General features: G+C 37.8%; 1 protein-coding gene across 3 annotated transcripts in view; it reads left to right on the forward strand.

Annotated features, from left to right (window-relative positions):
• Positions 1-24,345, forward strand: part of LOC115217457 (glucoside xylosyltransferase 1) — a 108,998-nt gene that overhangs the window by 33,242 nt on the left and 51,411 nt on the right. For all 3 annotated transcript variants that reach the window (XR_005001289.1, XM_029787162.2, XM_029787160.2), the window contains exon 3: positions 16,281-16,415. Coding sequence is in view for 2 of the 3 variants with exons in the window: in XM_029787162.2 (XP_029643022.1) it covers positions 16,281-16,415 (135 nt within the window). In the remaining variant the exon portion in view is untranslated. The remainder of the gene's footprint in view (positions 1-16,280; positions 16,416-24,345) is intronic.

Genomic DNA, 24,345 nt, shown 5'->3' on the forward strand with positions numbered 1-24,345 from the left:
TAAGTTGAAAACAATCCTGAAATTTTAATTGATTAAATACAACATTATAGTATTAAAAAGGTACTAACTTGTTTGGTGGTCAGCAGAAAAATAGCTCTTTGACATTGTGCTGTGATCAGCTTGTTTATCTTACAGTTATATTTTTTCAATGTGACTGGGTTCCAGCATGTTTGTTTATTTTTAGAATTTGTTTTTATGAGTAAGTAAAACAAAAGAATAGGTAATCTTTTGCTTTAGGGATATCTAAGTTTAGGATTGAAAATGAAAGAAAATGAAGCTAAGAGTGTACAAAAATAAACTTATGTATAAGTGAAATAAGTATCACCTTAGAATATTGAATATGTTTTTTCTTTATTATGTAAAATATGAAAGTATTTCTCTCTTTTCTGGTGAAGTAAAACCAAATTATTTAATGACAAAAAAATGAAGTTATTTTATTTATGCAAAAAAAAAAAAAACTGAAGTGAATTGGTAAATCTCAATATTGAGTTGCTTGTTTGGCACTAGTTTGTTTTTTCATAGAAAAACAAATAAGATTTCATTCTGTTAATTAACTATCAGTTTCTTCCAAAATAGAAATTATTTGATTTTTTTCTCATGGATGGAGGTTAAATAAAAAAATTTTTCTTCCAATGGCCAGAGGTTACACAACAGAAAAATTAGGTAAATTATGACATATTCTTCAATTCTTTATAATGTTCATATTAATCATGGCTAATTATTATTTTACTAGTATGACCTGTGAAAATTCCAAAGAATGGAAAAAATTAAGAGGACTTATTTAAGAAAGAATGGATGATTTGCATTTTTATAGCATTCCTAGTTTAGCTTTCTTTAAATATACTTGATGTTTGTCTACATTCATTTTTTTAATGTCTCCATTGGTGTTGTCTTTTTTATCATTTTATTATATCTTCTCACTTTTCCTCTGATCTGTGCTCTATATCTGAGCATCCTTTCTCAGGCAGCTTGCAACCATGTTTCTTGTGAATCCAGAGTTTAGGCTAAATTAACCCTTATAAACAAATATCATTTTTTTAATTGAGCAAATGATAAATAATTGCACTTATGCATATGCAATGGTTGCTATAAAAAAAGTTAGTTCAATAAAAAAAAAACTTTTTCAACTTCAACACATCAGCACATCACTACAACCACTGCTATCTGCCTCTCTCTCTCTCTGGTGAGTCAATTGGTGAGAGTTTTAGCCAGTGCTGTTGAAGACTTAAAGTACTTAGATGGTTGAGTGAGCAGTTCGGACACAGACATCAAGATCAGGTAGGCAAAAACACAGACAGCCTGTCACAAAGAAAGTCTCACACTCCAAAATTGCTTAGGCAAATCATTTCAACTGAAATCCATTTTATTATATGGCAGTGAAAGATGGACACTGACAAACAAATTTTCAAATGGATGCTACAGAAAGATGCAATAAATGACTCTAAATATGAAATGGCAGCAACATTTAACAAATGAATGCCTTTATGAAGGTCTGGCATGGTGATATAAGAAGAAAAAAAACATCGTCACACTTAGATCGACAACTTGATTGTAGACACTGGCCTGGAATGTATCCAGGAACTCAAGACAATGATGATGGACCAAGAAGTGTGGCAAGTGGACTTCAATGCTGTGGCCCAGGTTGGAACCTGGCCATAATCTACATGATAATCTGCTTATTCGTTCACCCATTATACATTAGTTAGTTAGAGAGATGAAGGTGGAATATTTAAAGAGGTGGAGTAAGAGTGAGAGAGAGAGGAGTGAAGAAAGGAGAGAGGAAGAAGTAGAGAAAGGTGATTAATATTAACATACTTAGGCCATATGGTCATATGGTCATATGGGCAGCTGAAAGTAGAGGCAAAGAATGAGAGAAAAAGAGGGAAAGGGAAGTGTTAACAACAGGTGGTGGAGTGAGGAAGGAATACATATTACATGGTTAAAAAGTTAACTGAAGGGAAAAGTAGATAGAGAGAGATGGACAGGGGAGGCAGTTATAGAAGAGTTATACCTTTCCAATCATTGTTATTAGCAACTTTCTTAAGAATTTTGACTTTGAGTCCTGTTGACCATTTGGTCATGGAAGATTTGAAAAACAGATTGGTACTTTTGAACAAAGATGCCTCCAAAATATCTTGGGCTTTAGATCAAGACAAAATCACAAAAGCGGAGGTGCTTTGAAGATCCAATATCACACGTCTGAGTATTGTCGTCAAAAATAGAAGAATGCAGCTGGCAGGGCATGTCCTATGAATGGAGGACAATATCTCAGTAAGAACTGCAATGACATAGTTACCAGCTGGTGGGAAGAGTCCAAGCAGTAAGCCAAAAAAACCTGGGATCCACCTTAAAAGATTACCTGCACAGCTGTGGCACCTATTGGTTTCAAGCTCCAAACCATGCCAAAATCATAAAAAGATAGAAGAACATAGTGACCCATTACCATGAAGCTGGAGGAGCCAGATGACCAGTAAGTGGATGCTGGACACAGCTGATATAGGCCATGAAGAGGACAAATGAGCATTTGCTTGAGAGCCATCTTGTAGAACACTGATGGAGAGATACTGTGATGGAAAGGTTTAGTGAAATTATTATTTAATTTTGTTGTATCAGAAAACAAAATGAGACGATTTCAGATGAAAAATGGTTTTAACTCTTTGTGGTTGATTTTAAATTAAGACAACTGAATACTGTTTATGTATGGGGAATCTCAAAGCAAATAAAACTGTAAATAATGGTATGTAAATATTGTGTTACAAATCCTTTGGCTAGAAAAAGTTGAAGCATGTTTACAAGATTTGGGTTTGAGTCCCACAGGCAACGTTCAACTTTTTCTATCTAAAGAGTTTTTAATCCAATATTTACACTCTATTATTTATAGCTTTATTTGCTTCAAGAATTACCCTTACTAAAATGAGTTATTTCACATCCTCAAAGTTCTAAATTTGTATGAATATTATTTGTTTTTTACTTTAAAAAATTTGATGGACAACACCAAATAAGAAACTCATTTTAGAACAATTATTTCTTAATTTGAACCATAACTGTATAAAGATTCAGTTGCTTAAGGTTGAGAGAACATGTGGCAGAGGAGTTCCCAGCAAGACATGGGATGATGTGATGAAGGACTCTGAAACTCATAGACAAGATGACAAAGGATCAGAATGACTGATGATATGCAGTATTTGAGAAACTCACCCAAGTTTATGAAACTGAAGTTCTAGAATTATATCTTCTAGTTCACAGCTGACCTGCTCAGAAAGCTAAACAGCAGGTGGTTAATATACTGTAGAAAAGAAGTGGAGCAGAGTAGCAGTTGTGCATGGTGACCCGAGAAAAGATATTCTATTAGGAGATTGTCCCTTTCTACTGCCAATGCTCTAACTCCACAATCCTTTCAACATGACAAAACCTTTTGGGCCATCATTGCCAGGAGGTAAATGTATCTCCTTGCCAATGAGTGCATCAGCATGAGTGTCCAGATAGGAGGGGTCCCAGGCTGCTGTGTTGAACACACATAAGCAATCAGACATGTCATTAACGAAGCAAGGAGGAACAACAACTCATTCTCCACTGTTTGGTTGGCTCTTTTCAAAGCATACCCAAGTGTGCTCCACCAGCGTGCAATTGAAGTACTACCAAGTATCAACAGTAGTCAGACTCATAGTCCTATGTAGATTTGCTGAGAATGAGGTTCACTGTGGGTAGAAACTGGAAAAAGGCATTATGGCAAGGTGTACAATTTCCATGATGGCCATGAACCTACTACTAGAGGTAGGAGGGAAGCAGTCAAAACAGGAAATTCAGTTTGATGGGTCTTTATGGACAACATAGCGGTTATGACACCATCAATCAAAGGAGCCCAGTCGATTTGAGCTACTGGAAAAATGGTCATGCTCAAAGTTCATTCCAATAAAATCTCAGTGCCTGGATATCTTTAAGATGTCAAATGACATCTTCAGCATTAAGGGCTCTGGGTTTCTGATAATCCAAGAAAAAAGAGTCTGTTGCCCTGGGAAAAATTATAATTACACTCTAAGGATATTGGCAATGCCGAAGAAACAAAGACACAACTAGACAACTGGCTGTGGGTAGTTGATAAAAATCAGCTACTTGGGGGATTTAAGGTATGGTGCTTCCAGTATGGCATGTACCCAAACTGCAGTGGCTACTTTTACTTTAAGGCTTTGCCATGATTCGAATAGAGGCAATAGTGAGGCTGTGCAGTAAATTCATGAAAAGGTGGTTAGTTGTTGCTCTAACTTTCAGCTCAGTCAATCTGCACTGCACAACCTCTAAGCTCTGCTTACCAATTTCATCTGTGGTGGAGGAATTGAAAGGCACAATGGCAAGATCAATCAACACATTACTTCAGTCTGGAGATGAGAAAGTCAGACATATCAACAAGATCATAAAGTGTGGCAGAAAATGGAAACTCCCAGAAGTGTGAAGGAAGCAGACATACTGAAAACACCAAGAGATTGTTAGAGTAGTCTGTAAAGGACAGCTAGGACTTGGCAACAAGTGCTAAGAGGTGGAAAAACACCAATACCAGGAGCAAGAGAGAGCTCATAGCACAAAGGGTTTGTGATTCAAGAGATTAGGATTGCCAAGGTAAGACAGTAGGACTTGCCCACCAAAGACTGTGGATACAGTGGGATCAGTCACTTGAGTATACACTGTCCTAGAATTCCGGAGCAGTGACCAGGGAAGATTGTCCTTCCTTTGTGCTGTCACTGATCTCTTGTCAACCCCAAATAAACTTAAGATATAGGACAAAGAAGAAAACCCATCCTGCAAACAGTGTGGAGCTAGTCTTTGTATCCTGAACTACTCCCAAGATGAAAGCAGTAGCTGGGGACCTGTTTTCTATTTTGCATTCAGCCTCAAGTTGGGAAATGCATGAGGACTTAAAGGGCAAACTTGTCTTCCCAGAGGAGATAATAACATCACTCTGACCAGACAAGTTCCTGCTCTCCAGGAGCACAAAAACAATCGTTGTGGTCAAACTCACAGTACCCAAGGAAGACAGACTCGACATTTCTCACCAGGTAAGGTAAACTAGATATCAAGACTTGGTTGATGAGGCTCTTGTCAAGGGGTGGCTGCATCCTCCATTGAAGTTGGCTGTAAAGGCTTTTCAGATAGATCAGTGCACTATGCTATTTCCTACAGAAGATAGTTCTGGAACCCTGAAGTTAACTGAAAAAGCCATCAAGATGGGCATGGCAGCTGAAACAGTCTTAAGGTGGTGATGGTTGATCCTTTTATCCTTCTCTTGTCTATTATTATTATCCTACTGCTCTTCACCCTCCTGCACTGCCAATAAGGATCTTACAGCTCTTCACCCTCCTGCTCTGCCAGTAAGGATCTTCTCTCCCTGACCTTTCCCCATAACTTATATGCATTATTGATTATTCCTTCCCCATTCACTACATTCACCCTTTTTCCCTACTTTCCATCCAATTCATATTTATTTTCTCCTTCACCTTAACACTTATTCATCATTCAATATATATGCACTCCCTACCCCATCTCTTACCGTCCATTATTTTATTGATACATTCTTGCTACCTCTATCCAGCTACCTTTTCTGTTTTTCTGCATCAAGGGTCCACTCTGATTCCTTATCACCATTGTCTTTGTCTCTTTTTCCAGCTCCATGACAATTACAGTAATGCTTGCTTGAATAATGTGAGCATCCATGTATCTGTTATAACAACAAACCTGTTCCAACTCCTTCCTTCATATTCTAAGCTTTCTTCACCTACCATAAATCTACCCTCCACCTCTATTCTGTAGCACTATTGAAAAATCTATCCTACCACAAATAATAATAATGGAAGAGCACAGTGTGATTTGTAGAAGAGATTGTTTAATAAGATTGTTTATTTAATGGTTTGAATAATCTCTATTACAAATCACATCACACTCTTGTCTATTTACCTTTGTGAAGAGTTCCACCAATCTTTATAAATTAATATTAATAATCATTATCATCATTATTTAATGTCCGTTTTCCATATGGCATGGGTTGGATGGTTTGACTGAAAACTGGTAAGCTGGGGAGCTACACCAGGTTTCAATCTGATTTGGTATGGTTTCTATTGCTGGATCCCTTCCTAATGCCAACCATTCCAAGAGTATGGTGGGTGCTTTTTACGTGCCACCACCATTGGCCATGACTACGATCTCACTTGGTTTGACAGGTCTTCTCAGGTACAGTATATCACCTAAGGCCTTGGTCACCTGTTGAAAACTTGTGGATACCTATGGTTACAGGCAGTAACCCACTATCCACATAATCCCTACCAGGAATAACACCGAACCTGAGACAAACCAAAATAATAATAATAATAATCAAACAAAAGGTATCTGCCAAAGCTGCCCGCATAGCGAGATATGAAAAGCGTGTTAGATTTTTCAAGGACAACAACATGTTCAAAAATAACCCCAAGAATTTTTACAGGAAGATAGGAAAAACAGCGTTTACTGCAAGGTCTGTACCATCAAAAGAAGAAGTGCAGGGATTTTGGAATAAATTTGGGCAGAAGAAAAAACACACAACGAAAAGGCCCCCTGAATTGACAGAATATCTACAGAACTGGACCCCTTAGAAGAGCAAAAGTGGGAGGGTGTCAAGGTAGAAGATATAAGATCTGCTCTCAGGAGGTCAAGCAAATGGAAGTCTCCAGGAAAGGATAAAATTCCTAACTTCTGGCTGAATGCCTTCCCAGAGAGCCATGAACTGCTAACAGAACTGTACAATGATGTTTTGCAACATCCTAGTAGGATGCTTCCTTGGCTAGTTAATGGGTTAACATTCCTGCTTCCAAAAAGTGAAGAAACAAATGAACCAAAAAACTATAGACCCAGAACCTGCTTAACAACTATGTACAAAACGCTAACATCTGTCCTTATAGTTTTTTAACAGACAGCAGCATATTCCCTAATGAACAGAAAGGATGTAAACGTGGATCCTATGGCTGTAAAGATCAACTACTCATCAATAAGATGATCTTAGAAGATTGTCACAAACGACACAAAAACTTATCAATAGCCTGGATAGACTATAAAAAGGCTTTTGATGGCCTACCACATAGCTGGATTAGGAAATGCCTGGAAATGTATAAGATAGCACCTACTCTGCGAAACATTTTGACTGTAAGTATGAGATCATGGAGAACCACACTAACTCTGAACAGTGACAATGAATCCCTAAATGCTGGTGATGTAAAAATTTTGTGTGGCATTTTCCAGGGTGACTCACTGTCACCACTCCTCTTTTCTTTAGCCTTAATACCTCTTTCAAAACTGCTCAATGATGCGCTGTACGGGTATAAAATGTTTGATAAAAATATAAATCATCTCATTTACATGGATGATTTAAAGCTTTTTGCAAAAAATGACCAACAACTCAAGGGCTTACTAGCAATAGTCAAACAATTCAGTGACGACATCAGAATGCAATTTGGCCTCGATAAATGTGCAAAAGCTACCTTTATCAAAGGAAAAATGACAGAAATATCTAACGTTAACCTTGACCAGCAGAATGTCATAAAAGAACTAGACCCAGCGGAGAGCTACAAGTACCTAGGGGTAATTGAAGGGAACGGAATAAGGCATTCAGAGATGAAGGAAAGGATCAGGAGAGAATGCTATCGAAGAGTGAGAGCAATACTCAAGACAGAGCTGAATGCAAGAAACAAGATCGAAGCGATCAATGCATTAGCCATACCAGTCATGACTTACAGTTTCAATATCGTTAACTAGTCAATTACTGAAATATGTCAGCTCGACAGAAAAATAAGAAAACTGTTAACAATGCATAGAATGCACCACCCTAAGGCAGATACAGAACGACTTTATCTGCCAAGAAAAGAGGGAGGCCGTGGTCTTTTGCAACTGGCAATAACAATGAAGATTGCTACAATTGGCCTAGACACCTACCTGAAAAAGTCTGAGGACTGGATGTTAAAACTTGTCTCAAAACATGAAAACAAGAAGGCATCATACTCAGTAACAAAACAGGCAAAGGAATATCTAAGTGAACTCCAAATACAACAAATTTCGGAATTAGAGATAGACAAGCACAGAAAAAGCTAGGCGCATGAAAACCCGTGCCAAAACTGTGCCTTAGATATTCTGAATAATAAATGGCAAATACCCAAAGAGAGCGAATAATGCAGATATTGACAAATCCCTGACCCATCAATGGCTAATGGCCTCTGGCTTAAAATCTGAAACAGAAGGGTTTATCATAGCAGCGCAAGATCAATGCCTACCAATAAGAAACTACCAGGCCAACATATTAAAGAACGGCAGTAGCCCAACATGTTGTGTATGCCGACAACAAAATGAAACCATTGATCATGTTGTCTCCAAATACAGTCTTCTAGCGCCTACAGAGTACCTCAACAGGCTTGATAGAGCTGCACAATATATTCACTGGGTAATTTGCAAAAACCTGGATTTGCCCCATGAAAAAAACTGGTGGGAACACAATCCACCTCCAGTGCTTGAAAATGACCACATCTCACTCCTCTGGAACTTCACCATTCAAACTGACAGAAAGATAGATGCAAATAGGCCAGACATCATATTGAAAGACTTCAGACAAAGAACACGCCTCCTCATTGATATGACTGTCCCAATCGATATAAACGTATCTGTCAAGACCTCCAAAAACTGAGCAAATATAAAGATCTTGAAATAGAAATCAGCAAAATGTGGAACCTAAAGACTAAAACAATACCTGTTGTCATAGGTGCCCTGGGAATGATAGCGAAAGGGGCTGATTGCTACCTAAATCAGATACCAGGAAACCCCAAAATGGCAGAAATTCAAAAGATAGTGCTCATGGGAACTGCTCATATCCTACGCAAAATACTCTCTATGTAATCCTAAGGTTTAAAACAAACTTTTTTTTTTTTTAAATTTATTTATTAGACATTCACTAGTACAACACAAAAAAACCCCAAATATATGGCATACTAGGCATAACAACAACGTGAACTTCCAACCTGTTGTCTCTTGAGGTCTCTGGGTGAGACTTGGAGCCAACTTGTACAGACATAAAGCAAAAGTCAAACATAGAATAATAATAATAATAATGGCTTCAGATCTTAACTGATTGGAAGTGTTACTATGTACATGATTTGTGTTAGTATAAGAAGTGGGCTACAACAAATATACTGCTCAGTACCACAGATTTGCTTGTCAGTTGTTTGACCTTAACCGGTTGAGCATTTCCCTTAGTGGCTGATGATATGTGCAACTTTGATCATAAGCTGGACTAGTTGAAGCATCATGACCATGTGTTCAAAGGAATTCTTTGGGGTTTGAATAATTCACCTCTGGAAACATAGGTGTTTTATTCATCATCCTTAAACAACCCTTATTCTGAGCTGTACTAAACTGGGTTTTATGCCTATTTCCTCTATCAATCTGTTCAAATCTTAACAGATAGTTCCTAATGCACCTATAACTACTGGGATACATTTTACCTGGACTTTCCATAGTCGTTGTAATTCAATAGCTAGGTCCTGGTACTTTGCTATTTTTTTCTATACCTCTCATATTGATTTTTTTCATCATTTGGGACTGTTAAGTCAATTTTCTGGCACTCTATTCTCTTTATCTACTACTACTAAATCAGGCCTTCTAGCATCTAATTATTCTATCAGGCTGAATGTTAAAGTACACAACATCTTATATTTCTTACTTTCTAGTACTTTACTAGGTTCATGTTCATACCATATATCTGTATGGTCAATTCCTAGCTTTCTATATAACTCTCAGTGGTTTACTCTCCCTGGCTTATCAAGTCTTTTCTTGTATTCTTTCTATGCCAGCGTGCTACATTCACTTACTATATGAGTAACACTTTTCTCTTTTGAGTTGCTTAATCGACACTGGGAATCTGTTTGGCTTTTGTCTATCTTGGCATTTATCCAATTAGTCCTTAATGCTTGATCTTGTGTGGCTACTAACAAACATTATGTCTCCCTTTTTAGCTTTCCTTTCTGCAATCATAACCATGCCTCACTACTACTATTTGCTGCAACTATCCTTAGGAATCTACCATGCAATTCCTTATGCTAGTCAGATAACTTTTGTTCTTTTTTCTGGTTTTTAACTTCATTTCGCATTTTGATTTCCATATGTCTTGCTGTGATTGTAGCAGCTCTTGATAAATTTTCTTCACTATTATCTGCATAGGAGGCTATATCTACTCTAGCTAATGCCACGCAGTCTTCTACTGATATTAACCTTCTTCCATTTTCCTTTCTAGGTAAGTATAATCTTGCTACTCCTGCTCTTGGATGGAGTCCTCCATTCATATTGAATTCCTTCCTAGTTCTGTCTGGCTTTGCTAATTCATTTTTTGTCCAATCTACAAAAGTTGCTGAGTATCTAAGTAATGATACTGCCCAAGTATTTACAGCCTTCACTAGATTTGGGCCATTTAGTTTTGATTTCATTAGCTTCCTTACCCTTCTGATGTACTCCTTCTCAATTTTTGTTTTCATTTCTATAGTTAGTACTCTGTCAGATTCTAATACTCCTAGATACTTATAATTCTCTCCTTTCAGTGATTTTAATGTCTGGCCATCAGTAAATTGGATGCCTTCACAGTTGACTACCTGTCCCCTTTTCATGACCAATATTGCACACTTAACTATGTCAAACTCTATGCCTATATCTTTGTTGAAGAGTCTTACAGTCTTTATTAAGGAATCTATCTCTCTTTCATTCTTACTAAAAAGCTTCAAATCGTCCATGTAGAGCAAATGGTTAATTTTTCTCTTACTATTCTGCCTGCTATACTGAATATACTCAAACATTCACTTATCCATGAGTGTAGGATGTCATAGGCTTTTGTATCTGTTTCATGCCATTGTTAGATTTTTCTTTCTAGATTTTACTTCATTTAGAACTGCTTTGTTTATGTATAATATATCATGTGTTCCTCTAGCCTTCTTCCCTCAACCTTTCTGTTCTTATGGCAGTAAATTCTGGCTGTCAAGGTGCTCGTAAATGCTTTCTAAAAGCATTCCTATTAACAGCTTCCAAACTAACGGTAAACAAGTGATTGGTCTATAATTGCTAGTTGTATTACCCTTGCTTTTGTCTTTCATAAGGAGTATTGTTCTCCCTATAGTCATCCAATCTAGGATGATTCCTCCATTAAAGCAATCCTAAAGTTGTTCCCTCAGCCTCCCTGTAGACTTCTAAATTTCTTTAACCAGTACCCTTGAACTAAATCTGGTCCTGGGCTTTTCCAATTTGGCATTTTTCCTAACACTTTATACTAATTAGTCTTAGATCTGGTTGCTTCTCACTCACTACTTCTTTCCTCACTTTCTTTAACCAAACTGTATCTCCTTTATGATTGACTGGCTTATCCCAAATATTACTCTAGAACCTTCCAACTTCTTCTACATTAGGTTTCTCATTTTCAGTACTTTCTTCTTCACTTCTCTACCCAAAGTGTTAACATCCATTCTCTATAACCCCTTCTTTTAGGTTCACTTTCTAAGTAGCACTGCATTACAATCCTGTTTACTTCTCTGGTCCACTTCCTCATCCTTACTCTATCATCTGCTGATGCTGTCTTAGGAAAACAGCTGTGGTCAGTCTGCATCTTTACTGAACCACTGCTGAGTGAGAGGCCTTCCCTTAATGGTCCAGCCTCATTTTCACTGTTACAACCAGAGTTTATATGCAAGGTAAGGTAATGTTCGTCACCATCATCATCACCACTATTATTATTCCACGTGATAGTTTCAACTTAATTTCTGTTGTATTACTTGCTGCACTTTTGTGCTGGTGAATGTGTGCTTCATCTTTTTTTTCCTTTGGGGAATATGTTTTGTTATGGGGTTTGGTTTGAATCTTCTGTTGTATTAGTTTTTGTATTGCGTGTTGTTTGTGCAATGCAGGTTGTATTTTTCTGTTGGGTGTCGGACTTCTATGGCACATGTTGTGGGGCTTGTTCATTTTATTGGGTATTTACGATAGGAGTTTATTTGTGTATGTTTTTGGAGGAGTGTTGCATAGTAGTGTGTGTAAATCATAAATCAACCATTTCATTGTATTCATGGTTCTTTCTTTTTGGTTTTATTATGGATCTGTCTTTACAGCATTTACTTTTTGACAGAACACTGCTGTTGGGCATGTGTTAATGTTTCTTTCGTATTTGTAGTTATTATTGATGTATAAGTGAGAGACTGAGAAGAAACAGCAATGTGCACATATATAGAGGATTTGTATAGATATAGATGCATATGTGATTAAAATTTTACTCACTCATTTGCAGTTTTTGTATAGAAGTACTGTAGTCCATATGTTTACATTTTCACACATGTTTTGCTCTGGCAGTGCGTCTGAGGGAAGCTATTTTTTGTATATATATTTATACTCTATATAAGAAAAATCTTTCAGTTTCCTGAGATGGCTTACATTAAAACATGGTTTTCTTTCATTGTTTTTGCAGATTCTTAATTCCTGCTTTGTGATGGTTTCAGATTTGATACTAAATCCTCTGGGATTTCCTAATCCAAACAGATCAGGTGCAAGATTATATCAGACCGGACCTAGTGGTTGTCGCCAGATGTATCACATGTGCTATATAGTTGATGTTGCATGTCCCTTTGACCCACAAATAGTCAAGAAGGAAGGCAAAAAATAGATATATACAATCCTCTTAAGTACGAAATAGCCTGGCTGTGGAAAATGAAGGTGAAGATATTGCCAATTATTGTTAGGTCCTTGCAGACAGTATCAGAAGGCATCTAGTGGAATAGAAAGGAAATCAGAATAGAGTGCCCAGTAGAACTGTTACAAAAGGTTTGCCTCCTTGGCACATCATCATCATCGTTTAATGTCCGCTTTCCATGCTAGCATGGGTTGGACGATTTGACTGAGGGCTGGCAAACTAGATGGCTGCACCAGACTCCAATCTGATCTGGCAGTATTTTTACAGCTGGATGCCCTTCCTAACGCCAACCACTCCAAGAGTGTAGTGGGTGCTTTTACATGCCACCAAAGCATGAGAGCCAGTCAGGCGGTAGCCAGAATAATTAGGAAAGTATTAGATAGTTGAAAAGAACAGATAGCATGGTACTTTAAGAGTCATAACAAAACCTGAGATAAAAAATAAATAATACTGCTACTAATAATAAATTAATGAAATATTTTTGTATTTTTACTAATAGATTTTTTTTTGTATTTTTACCAGTAAATTTTTTTTTTGTATCTTATAAAAGTATTTTAATATTAAGCAAGCTGATATTGAAACAACTAAAAATCCTATAAGTTAGCTGCAGCACATCGACAGAAAAATATTTTTCTACCAGCCACCAAACAAATACCAATAAAAAGTAATGCTTCCTTTTTATTACATAGAATATTTAAATAGTATAGTCAGTTGCATGAACAGGACTTATTTTATCAGCCCAAATGATAAAAACAAATTCAACTCCAGATTTGAACTTTGAACATGGAAGAATAAAATAAAATATATAGGATTCTAAATAAATAACTAGAGTCATATCCTTATTGTATTTTTTCTTTTTACTTGCTGGATTTGGAGGAAGATGCAGTACACATGGCCTTTGCAGGCCCTCCTAGTAGGGTGAAATTATACCATTAATATTCCACTTAAACTCTTGTAAGTTGATACCTGCAAAAAAGACATAAACAGAGAGGGGATTCCTAAAAACTTGTGATCTAGGAAGAACTGGGTATAATGGTTAGTGTGAAGATGGTGGTTGGACACAACAAAGGTGGAAAGATGAGTGGATTAGGAGTGCCTGATTAGAGGTAGTAGGAGACTATCCAGCTCTGAGAAACAAAGGCCATCATAGTTGTAGTTGAAAAGACAGGAGGAGGTTGGAGTCTCTGTGAGTGATTTTAAACCATTCAGTCAAGTGATCTTAGTCAGGATACAATTTTGGATGTCTGTATTTGCAGTAGCAATACTTCATTGTAGGTTTCATTTGAACTCTGTAGAGTATCAGCAATTGTTAGAGGCTGAAGTAGTTTCTAATCCTGAGGAGAAAGTGAGTCTCTGGATGTGCTTATAGCTATGTTAATGATATACTATCACTGAGAGAGATCCTCATTGATAATAAGACCTTACAGTTAAAGTGGCAATGAAGATTCTAGTTAAGGTTGAGGTTAGATATGACAATGTTTTTTGATAGTGTTTGTGTATTTTGCTGTTGAAAGAGAGATGAGTGGCATGGCTCCACTTGAGGATGATTTTGAGGTTTTCATTCATGGAATCAGTCTGGTCTGATGCATGAATGATGTGTGGTTGGGCAAGGTTTGAAAAAAACAGAAGGTCATATTTGTGTGTGCAACAGCACAAACATGAATGTGATGACAAGTAGGTCAATGATGTATAGAAGAAAGGTGGGAGAAAACCTAAACCTTGAGTTACAGCAGAGTTTGTTTGAATGGGAGATAGAAAGAGCTCTGTTAATACACCATAATTGTGTGATATGACAGGAAGCTGCCTATCCAAGAGGTGAGAGAAAAATGAAACTCATAAGTAAAGTAAATTAGATCCCATTACAGTCTTTTTGGCAGCTTGGGATGAGAATCAAACTGATCAGATTTGTTGCTAGATAACAATTTATCAAAATTAATTAATTTTTTTAAAGTTGTGTTCTGTTACCAAGCAATAGTAAAATAGTAACAGAAGACTACTTATTAAAATGAATGTAGATTGTGCCAGGCACAACTCAAAGCCTGATGCAAGAATACAATTTAGCATAGTTAAATATATAGTTATGACTCTTTATTTATTTAGCCATAGCTCATGATGTGTTGGTTCATTAGCTCCTGCTAAGCAGTTCTCCTGAGATGTGAATTTAAATATCTTAAGTTTCTCATCCTTGAATGGCAAATTGGAATAAATTTAGTTACTATTTTGATCTGTGATATGAATAAAAGGAAGGTAGGATTAGTCAAAAGAGTTGAACACTTGATTAAAGGCACTAATTTTATTTATGGGGTGAGAGTGCTAAACAGTGAAACATATAAATGCAATGTTATTACCAGTTTGAATATGCTAAAAACATGTTTGAACTTGTAAACATTGTGTTTTGTCCTGGAGAAAATTTCTCACTGTAGACATCTGGTTTAAATACACCCAAATCAGCTCACAGTGCCACCTATCCAGACTGTGAGATGCAAGCATTTCAGAGTAGTTATCTCTTCTTCAATCACAGAAACCAGGCAGTGGCACTGCAAGCTGATAAGAGAAACAATCTCTCATGTTTTTCCAGTAAAAATACGTTGGTTGGTAGTGCATAAATAAATTAGTGTGTAAATAAATTATAGGGTAGTGCGTAAATAAATTATAGGGTGAGAGTGCTAAGCAGCGAAAAGTATAAATGCAATGTTATTACCAGTTTCAATATACTAAAAGCACATTTGAACTTGTAAACAAGCCATTCACTGAGTTTTGTCATGGAGAAAATTATTTTTGCATTTATACTTTTCACTGCTTAGCACTCTCAGCCCATAATTTAATTGTGATGAGCCATCGATTTGTGCTACCAGCCAGCGTATGTTGACTGGAAAAACATAAGAGAAATTGTCTCTCTTATCAGCTCGCAGCACCACTGTCTGGTTTCTGTGACTGAAGAGGAGATAACTACTCCGAAATGCTTGCATCTCACAATCTGGATAAGTAGTGCTGCAAGCTGATTTGGGTGTATTTACACCATATGTCTACAGCAAGAAATTTTCTGCATGACAAAACACAGTGAATGGCTTGTTTTCAAGTCCAAACGTGCTTTTAGCATATTCAAACTGGTAATAACATTGCACTAATTTTACACCTGCCTTTCATCTCTTCAAAAATAAATGAACTAACTACTAATAATTGATGCAGTCAAGTTGTGTCTTTTTCATTTAAAAATGTTACTTGGTGCTAAAGAAAACAACCTTTTGAAATATTTCGCTAAATTATCAGAAACTAAAACTTAACTTCTGTCATAACTTATTCATAGCTATCCAGTAAACTAAACATCTATTAAGACTTTTGAGGTTTACCTGCTACTGTAAACCTAAAAGTCTGACAATGAAAGTTTAATAAATTCAATTGCTGCCTCTTCACTGTCTAACTGTTTATACACTAATCAGCAAGCTATCTTTCAGCTTATCTTTTGGTAATTTTTACTATCAGTCACTCCCTATTGACCAACATTATTAATAAATTTGAATATGAGAAATTTTATTAATATGTATAAATTGTTTTTTAGCTTGACTTCTGGCCTGATTCGTTCCGTAATAAAATTTTCTACCGAATATTTGCAATTCAATATCCATCTGACCAAAACCAAGAAGAATGGTGGAAATTATTCAAGCCATGTGCATCACAACGTCTGTTTATTCCGGTAAATAAACTTCAACTATATTACTAACTCTTAGCAACACACTGATTTGTAATTTCTAACATTATTTTAATTCATCAGTACTTGCTTAATGGAACAAGTTGTAACAATGACTCAAGTCTACAGTAGATGGCTAAAGTTTAGATATATTTTTTCTGCTTTTCAGAAGGTGACTTCACTATATTTCTGTTGATCAGGTAGACAACAAACTTGTAGGGAAGAAGTATAATTCATTTTGTCTATTAGGAATCCTGGAGGAATGATAAGCAAGGTCACTCCCATAGTTGATACTAGAAGAATTTAAGCTCACTATGTAGTGAAATGAAGTATGCACAGGAATGGCTGATTGGTCAAAAAGTTTGTTTCACAGTCATCAAGACCCAAGTTTGGTCATGTACATTAGCCTCACATTGATCCAAGCCTTGTAAAATTAGACTGACAGAAATATGTGGAAGTTCACCAGATGGATTATACTTGTAATTCAAAAGGTTTCAAACGTGTCACTATATTTCACTGATTCAGTTTATAAATTATGTTACTTGGTACTGAGAGAACATGTGTAGGCTGGAGAGCAATGAAGGTAGTATGCTCCATTGGATTTTCAGCATCAGTGTGCATCACCGACAGAGCTGTGCAAGCATAAAAAGGATTAAATGTAGTATGCAGAAGAGGAGAATGAGTTGGTTTGGACATGTGATTTGTTATGAGTGAAGACAGCTGTATACAGAAGTGCTTGTTGCTGAAAGTGGCTTGTAACTGTGGAAGAGGGAGACCCAAGAAGACATGGGATGAAATGGTGAGGATGTTGGGGCTTATGGAGGAAATGACAGTGGATCAAGATGTTTGTAGATATGAAGTTCTAGAGAAGACCCGCCATGAAACTGACTGCTAGAAGAGTTGTATCCCACCCACTGTACCCTAAGAAATTGAACTACAATTCCTCTTCTAACTGCATCTTTCTCTTCCTCACATTTCCTCTTCATAAATTATGATTGTTTTTCAGTCCCCTTTCTTGCCCTCACTGCCTTGCTTATTGTATTTCTGCTCCCCACACCCCAACACCCACATCCTATTTTTTTAACCAGGTTCTACATTTATATTCTTGTTATTTGTGAGTATACCCTAGCTCTACACTATCTCTCTTCTGCTTTCTCTTACACTTTTGTTGTTTGCTACTCTTTCTCTTTTTTTCTTTGGTCACTCTCTTTATCCTTCTCTTGTTTTTCCTCTGACTAGCTAACCAAGTATCTCCTTTACATCAGTACACTTGTTTCTGGCCTCTTTCTTGTACCTCTCTCTCATTCTCTATCACCCCCCCCTCTCTCTCTCTCTCTATCTATCTATCTATCTATCTAACTAACCATCTTCCTCCTCTATAGCAAGACACCTGTTTCTGCCTCTCTATTTCCTTGTTACACTAACCTTTCATCATCTGCTACTGAATCACCTCCTTTGTTGTGGCAAGACACCTGCTTCTGTCTCTTTGTCACACTCTAACCTTTCATCCTCTGACACAAGTTCCCCTCCTCAAATATCCCTGTCCCTCTCATAATTCCTTGTCTTGTGAGTTACTTGGTTACCCTGCCAGTGCTGGTGATACATTAAAAGCATTTAGTCCACACTGTAATGTAACTGGTGTTTGGAAGGGCATCCAACTGTAAAAATCATGCCAAAACTAACCTCACCTCTGCCAGTGCCATGTAAAAAGCACTGAGTCCACTCTGCAGAATGGTTGGTGTTAGGCAAGGCATCCAGCCATAAAATCCCTGCCAAAACAGACACAGTAGCATAGGGTAATTTTTCTACCTGGCCATCTCTGTCAACCATCCTACTCATGCATGCATGGCAGATGGACATTAAATGATGATGATGATGATGATGGTGTACACATGTTGCGAAATACACTGGCCACCTATATGTTAATTTAAAGAGTAGTTAGTTCGGTTGATTGAACAACAGAAACTCATCATAGAAACAGATAGAGGATCTGTTATGAAGATGTATCGACCATATCCGGATGGTGCTTTTTACGTGTCACCAGCACGAGGAGCCAGTCAGGCAACTCTGGCAACAACCCACGCATGAGTGGTGCTTATTGCATGCCATCAGCACTGGTATTGGCCACAATAGCAATTTCCATTTGATTGTGATTTGATTTTGATTTTGATTTACTTGACTCAATAGGTCTCCTCAAGCATGGTATGTTGCCCAACGATTCAAAGGTACTTTTTAAATGGGCTGGTTATGCGACACTGGTCCAGGCTATCTCACTTCTTTGCCAGGTCTTCTCAATCACAGCATCTCTCCAGAGGTCTCAGTCTTTTGTCATTGCCTCTGTGAAGCCCAACGTTTGAAGGTCGTGCTTCACCACCTCATCCCATGTCTTCCTGGGTCTCCCACTTTCACAGGTTCCTTCCACTGTTAGAGAGTGGCACTTCTTCACACAGCTCTCTTCATCCATATGTAGCACATGATCATACCAGCACAGTCGTCTCTCTTGTACACCACATCTGATGCTTCTTATGTCTAACATTTCTCTTGGCGCTTACACTCTGTCGTATGTGCACACTGACATTACACATCCAGCAGATCATACTAACTTCATTTCTTTCAAGTCTACATATGTCCTCAGCAGTTATGGCCCATGTTTCACTGCCATGTAGCATGGCAGTTCACACACATGCATTATACAATCTACTTTTCACTCCGAATGAGGGGCCTTTTGTCACCAGTAGAGGTAGGAATTTCTGAACTTTGCCCAGGCTATTTTTATTCTAGTGGCAATGCTCTCTGAGCATCCACCCCCACTACAAACTTGGTCACCAAGGTAACAGAAGCTATCAACTACTTCTAGTTTCTCCCTCTGGTATGTGATGGAATCAGTTTTCTGAGCTTCTGTGGTGTTTATTGCTCCTGTGCATCTGCCGCATACTAAAGCTATCTTCTCGGTTAATTTTCCTTTGATGTTGCTGCACCTCTTATGTGCCCATAGCTTACACTGGGTACATCTTATGGAGTTTCTACCTACACCTTTTCTACAGATTGAGCAAGGCCATCTACCTGCAGGGATTTGTGATGTGTTTGCCTTCCTACTTACGAGGACTTTGGTTTTTGCAACATTGACTGTAAGGCCCTTCAATTCTAAACCTTGCTTCCACACCTGAAACTTCTCTAGTTCTGATAATGATTCCACTATGAGAGCAAAGACATCAGCATAGAGGAGCTTCCAGGGGCAGCCTGTCTTGAATTCCTCTTATTGCCTGGAGGACTATGATGAATAAGAGGTGGCTCAGGGCTGATCCTAGGTGAACCCCTACTTCTACTCGGAATTCTTCGCTATACTCATTGGTGACCCTCACCTTACTAACGTCATCTCTATACAAGGCCTGTACAGCTCTTTATTAATCATTCATCAATCACCAGTTTCCACATTGCCCACCAGATAAGGGATTGGGGGACCCTGTCAAAAGCTTTCTTCAAGTCAACAAAAGCCAAGTGTAGGGGTTTATCTTTGGCTAGGTATTTCTCTTGCATTTGCAGGAGTATAGCATCAGTGTTGCTTCTACTTAGCACAAAACTGAACTACATTTCATCTAAGCAGACTCTCTCCCTAGTTAGTTGGGATATGACCCTCTCCTTGACCTTCATCACCTGATCCAACAGTTTGATACACCTGTAGTTATTTCTATCTAAAACATCATGTTTACCTTTGTACCAGTTGACTATGGTGCTGCTACACCAATCATTGGGTATGACTCCTTTGTAAACTACCTGGTTTACAATACAGGTGACTAGGTCATGACTTTCACCACCAGATATTTTGAGCATCTCAGCAGTGATTCCTGATGGGCCAGGGGCTTTTCATAACTTTATATCCCTAATTTTTTCTCCACCAGGGTGCTTTGAATTTGGGTAGCTGGGTCAACATTTGGCAGGCTCTCCTCCTATGCATTCTCCACATTCATCAGCCTTTCATAATGGCTTCTCCAAGCCTCTTCCTTTTCAGAATCATTAAAAGCAAGTGCACCATCATCCATGCAAGCACATTTCTTTCTTGTGACATCACAATTTACTCTTACACACTATCTTGCAATCTGAAATACTTCAGTTTGTTAGTCCTCACATCACTGAACATTGGCAAACTTCTTCTTTTCTGCTTCTCCTTTGGCTAGATATACCTGGCTATCTGGTACAGTTCCCTGCTACTCCCACTCTTCCAGGCTTTCCAGGCCTATTTCTTTGCTCTAATGGCCTTGTCTACCGTATTATTCCACCACCACCACATTACTCTAAATCTGGAAGGGACTTTGCACCAGCCGCAGATTTGCTCTGTGGCACTCAGTAAGCTGTCCCTCTATGTCCAAAGTCTGTAGCTCCTCCTCCCTGTCATCAAATTTCTCAGTGAGGATGTCTCTAAATCTCTGACCATGTGAAGGGTTCTTTATCTTCCAAATCCTTCTTTTCTGGATTGGTCTGCTTTTTGGCATCCTTCTGGCCTCGAGTCTAAAGTTTCTAATAACTAGTCTATGCTAAGAGGTACATTCTTCAGGAAGGTTCTTTGTATTTTAGAGCAACCTTGCATCATGCTGTCTGGCGAGGATGAAATCAATCTAGCTAACAGAGTCACCTGATTGATAGGTTATCAGGTGGCTATTAGGCTTCCTGATGTTAGTGTTGCAGATTAACCCTTTCGTTACCATATTTCTAATCAAAATACACCCCTTATGTGTTTCAGTTAATTTCTAACATAATCATAAATTTAGTCTGGTTTCATTAAACAACTCTAACTTTTTTATTTATCAACATATTAATGTGATTTTTGAAAATAATTTAATGAAAGGTTCTCAACCATTTTTGTACCATAATTTTTGTCACAAAGTTACTCTAATTACAGGTAAATTCAAAAAAATATAAAATTATTAAAATTTTTGTAGAAAATGGGTTAGTAGCTAATAACCCGTGCTAGCGCGGAAAACGGACGTTAAACGATGATGATGATGATTCAATTGGGTATAGAACAAAATTTTACTATAGAAGAGTTGTGCACATTACTGGATTCATCAGGTGAATTTAAATACACAAAAGACAGGTGTACCATGAAGGTATAGGTAAAACGAAAGACTGGAATTTGCCTGTGAAGAAAACTAGAAAACAAAATACACATACACCATCAACTAGATTGAATAAGCTCCCCCACATACATAGATACACAGATACAATAATGTATAGATACATACATAGATACAATAATGATTTGCAAAAGAAATTAATCAAAGTTTGTCACTCACCTTACTGGTAAATTAAAATAACCAGTAAATTAAAATTATACATAAAGAAAAATAGAAACGAAGTACCCAGTATTTGATTCACAAATCTTCCAAACTTTGATCCCCCATTTTGTGGGCTTTACTGGCATATATTGTTGAAAATGCACTCGGCTTTTATAGCCCACCATACCCTCATCAATAGATAAATATCTCCCTGGTTTATAAACTGTTTTATACGTGTTTTGAACACAGTCAATGAGATGTCTTATTTTAAATATGGGATCAAAGTCTGCTTCTTGTGTCTCTTATATATAAATACTGAGTCAATTTTAAAAATCGTGTCCTCGTCATTATGCTCGAGACATATTCATCTCCAAAGGGTTCATCGCTACTCCAGTAATTTGTTATTCTAGGTAGCTTTCTAATGTCTATAATAATATTTATGGCAAAATATGCCTTAATCTCATGTAAGCTTGTGGGAAACCACAAACTATCCTTTCTTTCACTTTGTTTACTTTCAGCGTATTGGTTTGTTTCCACCGTAATTATTTCAAATAAGCTCATCAGAAAAAGTAAAAAGAAATAGTCTAAAGTTTTACTCTCCTGGGAAAGACTGCGACTTGGTCCAGTTTCTTCAGTTTTTAAATTTTTACTCCATTCAGATGCCAATCCATTTTCTTTATCGCTGTCATCGGAGCTCTAAGATTCACTGCTTTCACTTTTGGAAAATGAAACATCAGATTCATTATCAAATACCACGTACTTTTTTTTTCAGTTATAGAGTTAGATTTATCAAGGTCTTCAGTGGAAAATCCTTCGAATTTTGACTCGCTGCTTAACAGAATGAAATTTGTATCCATTTTTTTTGTCAGAATTACAAATTTTCGAAACACAACAGGAACAAATTTGGAAAAAAAATCTCCCAAAATTCACAGAATCAAAATAACATGTTGATCATTGTACAAAACTGTAGCTGAACTGTTTACGCAGTATAATCATATGTTTTCACGAATGTACTAACGAGATTTGCTGTGACACTCATTTAAATATGAATATGTGATTACGGGCGGTTTTGGGCGGCTTGGTCACATGAACCAAAATTTTTTTCGGGTGGCTTTGGCTGGTTTGGTAACGAAAGGGTTAATAGGTTGCATGCATCACAGAACTCCAGTAGCCTAGTTCCCTCTTTGTTTTGGGAATTAATTCCATGGCCCCCCTGAATATCATGGAAGATACTGGATTGTTGTCCAACATGCCCATTAAAATCTCCAGCTGCAAAGATGAGGTCATTGTCACTTGTCTTTGAAGTGGCCTGTAGAAGGGATCGTAAAAGTGGTCCTTCTGATTATTTGGTAGGCCCGCTTGTGGAGCATAGGCAGAGATAATTGTAGCTATACTAATCTGCAGGACTAGCCTGATCTTCAGCATTCTATTGCATACCCTGATTACCTCTATGACCTTATCCACCCATTTCTCTGCATCGAGTATGCCTACATTCCCTACTCCATCACTGTTACCTTCCCAGAAGATTTTTATACCTATGTGCCTTACCCGTGAGGACTCTGGCAGAAGCTTCTCTCCACTTTACCTCTTGTATGCAGCAAACATCAACACGTCTCCGTTCAAGCATCTCTACAATCTCACTAGACTTCCCTTTCAGTGTGCCTACATTGACAGTGCCAACTCTAAAAACAGGGAAAGGAATATGGGAGGAGACATGGGGAGGGGAGATGTTATTCAGTGCCTGAAAAGAAGAAGAAGGTTCTTGTGTTCATCTGATAGACATGCTACACCTGTTCTCACTTTCGACCTGTCATCATTCAAACATTCAAGCATGTTAAAATTGTTGCCCCTACTGGGTGTAGGAGTAGGTATTAGTGGCATTGTAACTATAAGCATTATGGACATCGTAAAATCATAAACTTAAGCTTTACTGGAGTTAATAAAAAAAGATAGATAAAGGAGGAGAAGAAGAGAGGGAGAAGAAGAATATCAATATGCCTATGTTAGATTAAGTAAGTGGGCAGCTAAACTAGTTGCATTTGTCCCAGGAGAGAGGGAGAGGAAATTGCAGGTATGATAGAGGATACCACACACACATACACACCCAGGAGAGAGAGAGAGAGAGAGAGAGAGAGAGAGGAGATTGCAGGTATGTTAGAGGATACTGTCAGTGAGGGAGAGGGTTTCTGGTGAGAGAAGAGAGATACCCAGAAATGGTAGTGGGAAAAGAGAGAGATATCTGGTATTGGAGGGAGGAGAGAGAGAGATCCAGTATTTTTTTTGGGGGGGGGGGCACACCATGAACAAGCAAGGGTTAATTTAGAGAGATGGTATGAAAAATATGTAGTCAACTTGAGAACACAGGAGGGAAGGAGAGATTTGTTGTGATTTGTTATGAGTGTAGACAGCTGTATACAAAAGTGCCTGTCACTGAAAGTGAATGGTACCTGTGGAAGAGGGAGACTCAGGAAGACATGGGATGAAGTGGTGGGGACCAATCTCAGGATGTTAGGACTCATGGAGGAAATGACAATGGACCAAGATATTTGGCGATATGAGGTTCGAGAGAAGACCTGCTCACATCGGTGAAACTGAATGCTAGAAGCATTGTATCCTACCCACATGTAACAATAAACTTTTCACACGCCCTACTCCACGAAACC

Source organism: Octopus sinensis, linkage group LG11 (assembly GCF_006345805.1).
Source record: "Octopus sinensis linkage group LG11, ASM634580v1, whole genome shotgun sequence".
Classification (NCBI taxonomy): domain Eukaryota; kingdom Metazoa; phylum Mollusca; class Cephalopoda; order Octopoda; family Octopodidae; genus Octopus; species Octopus sinensis.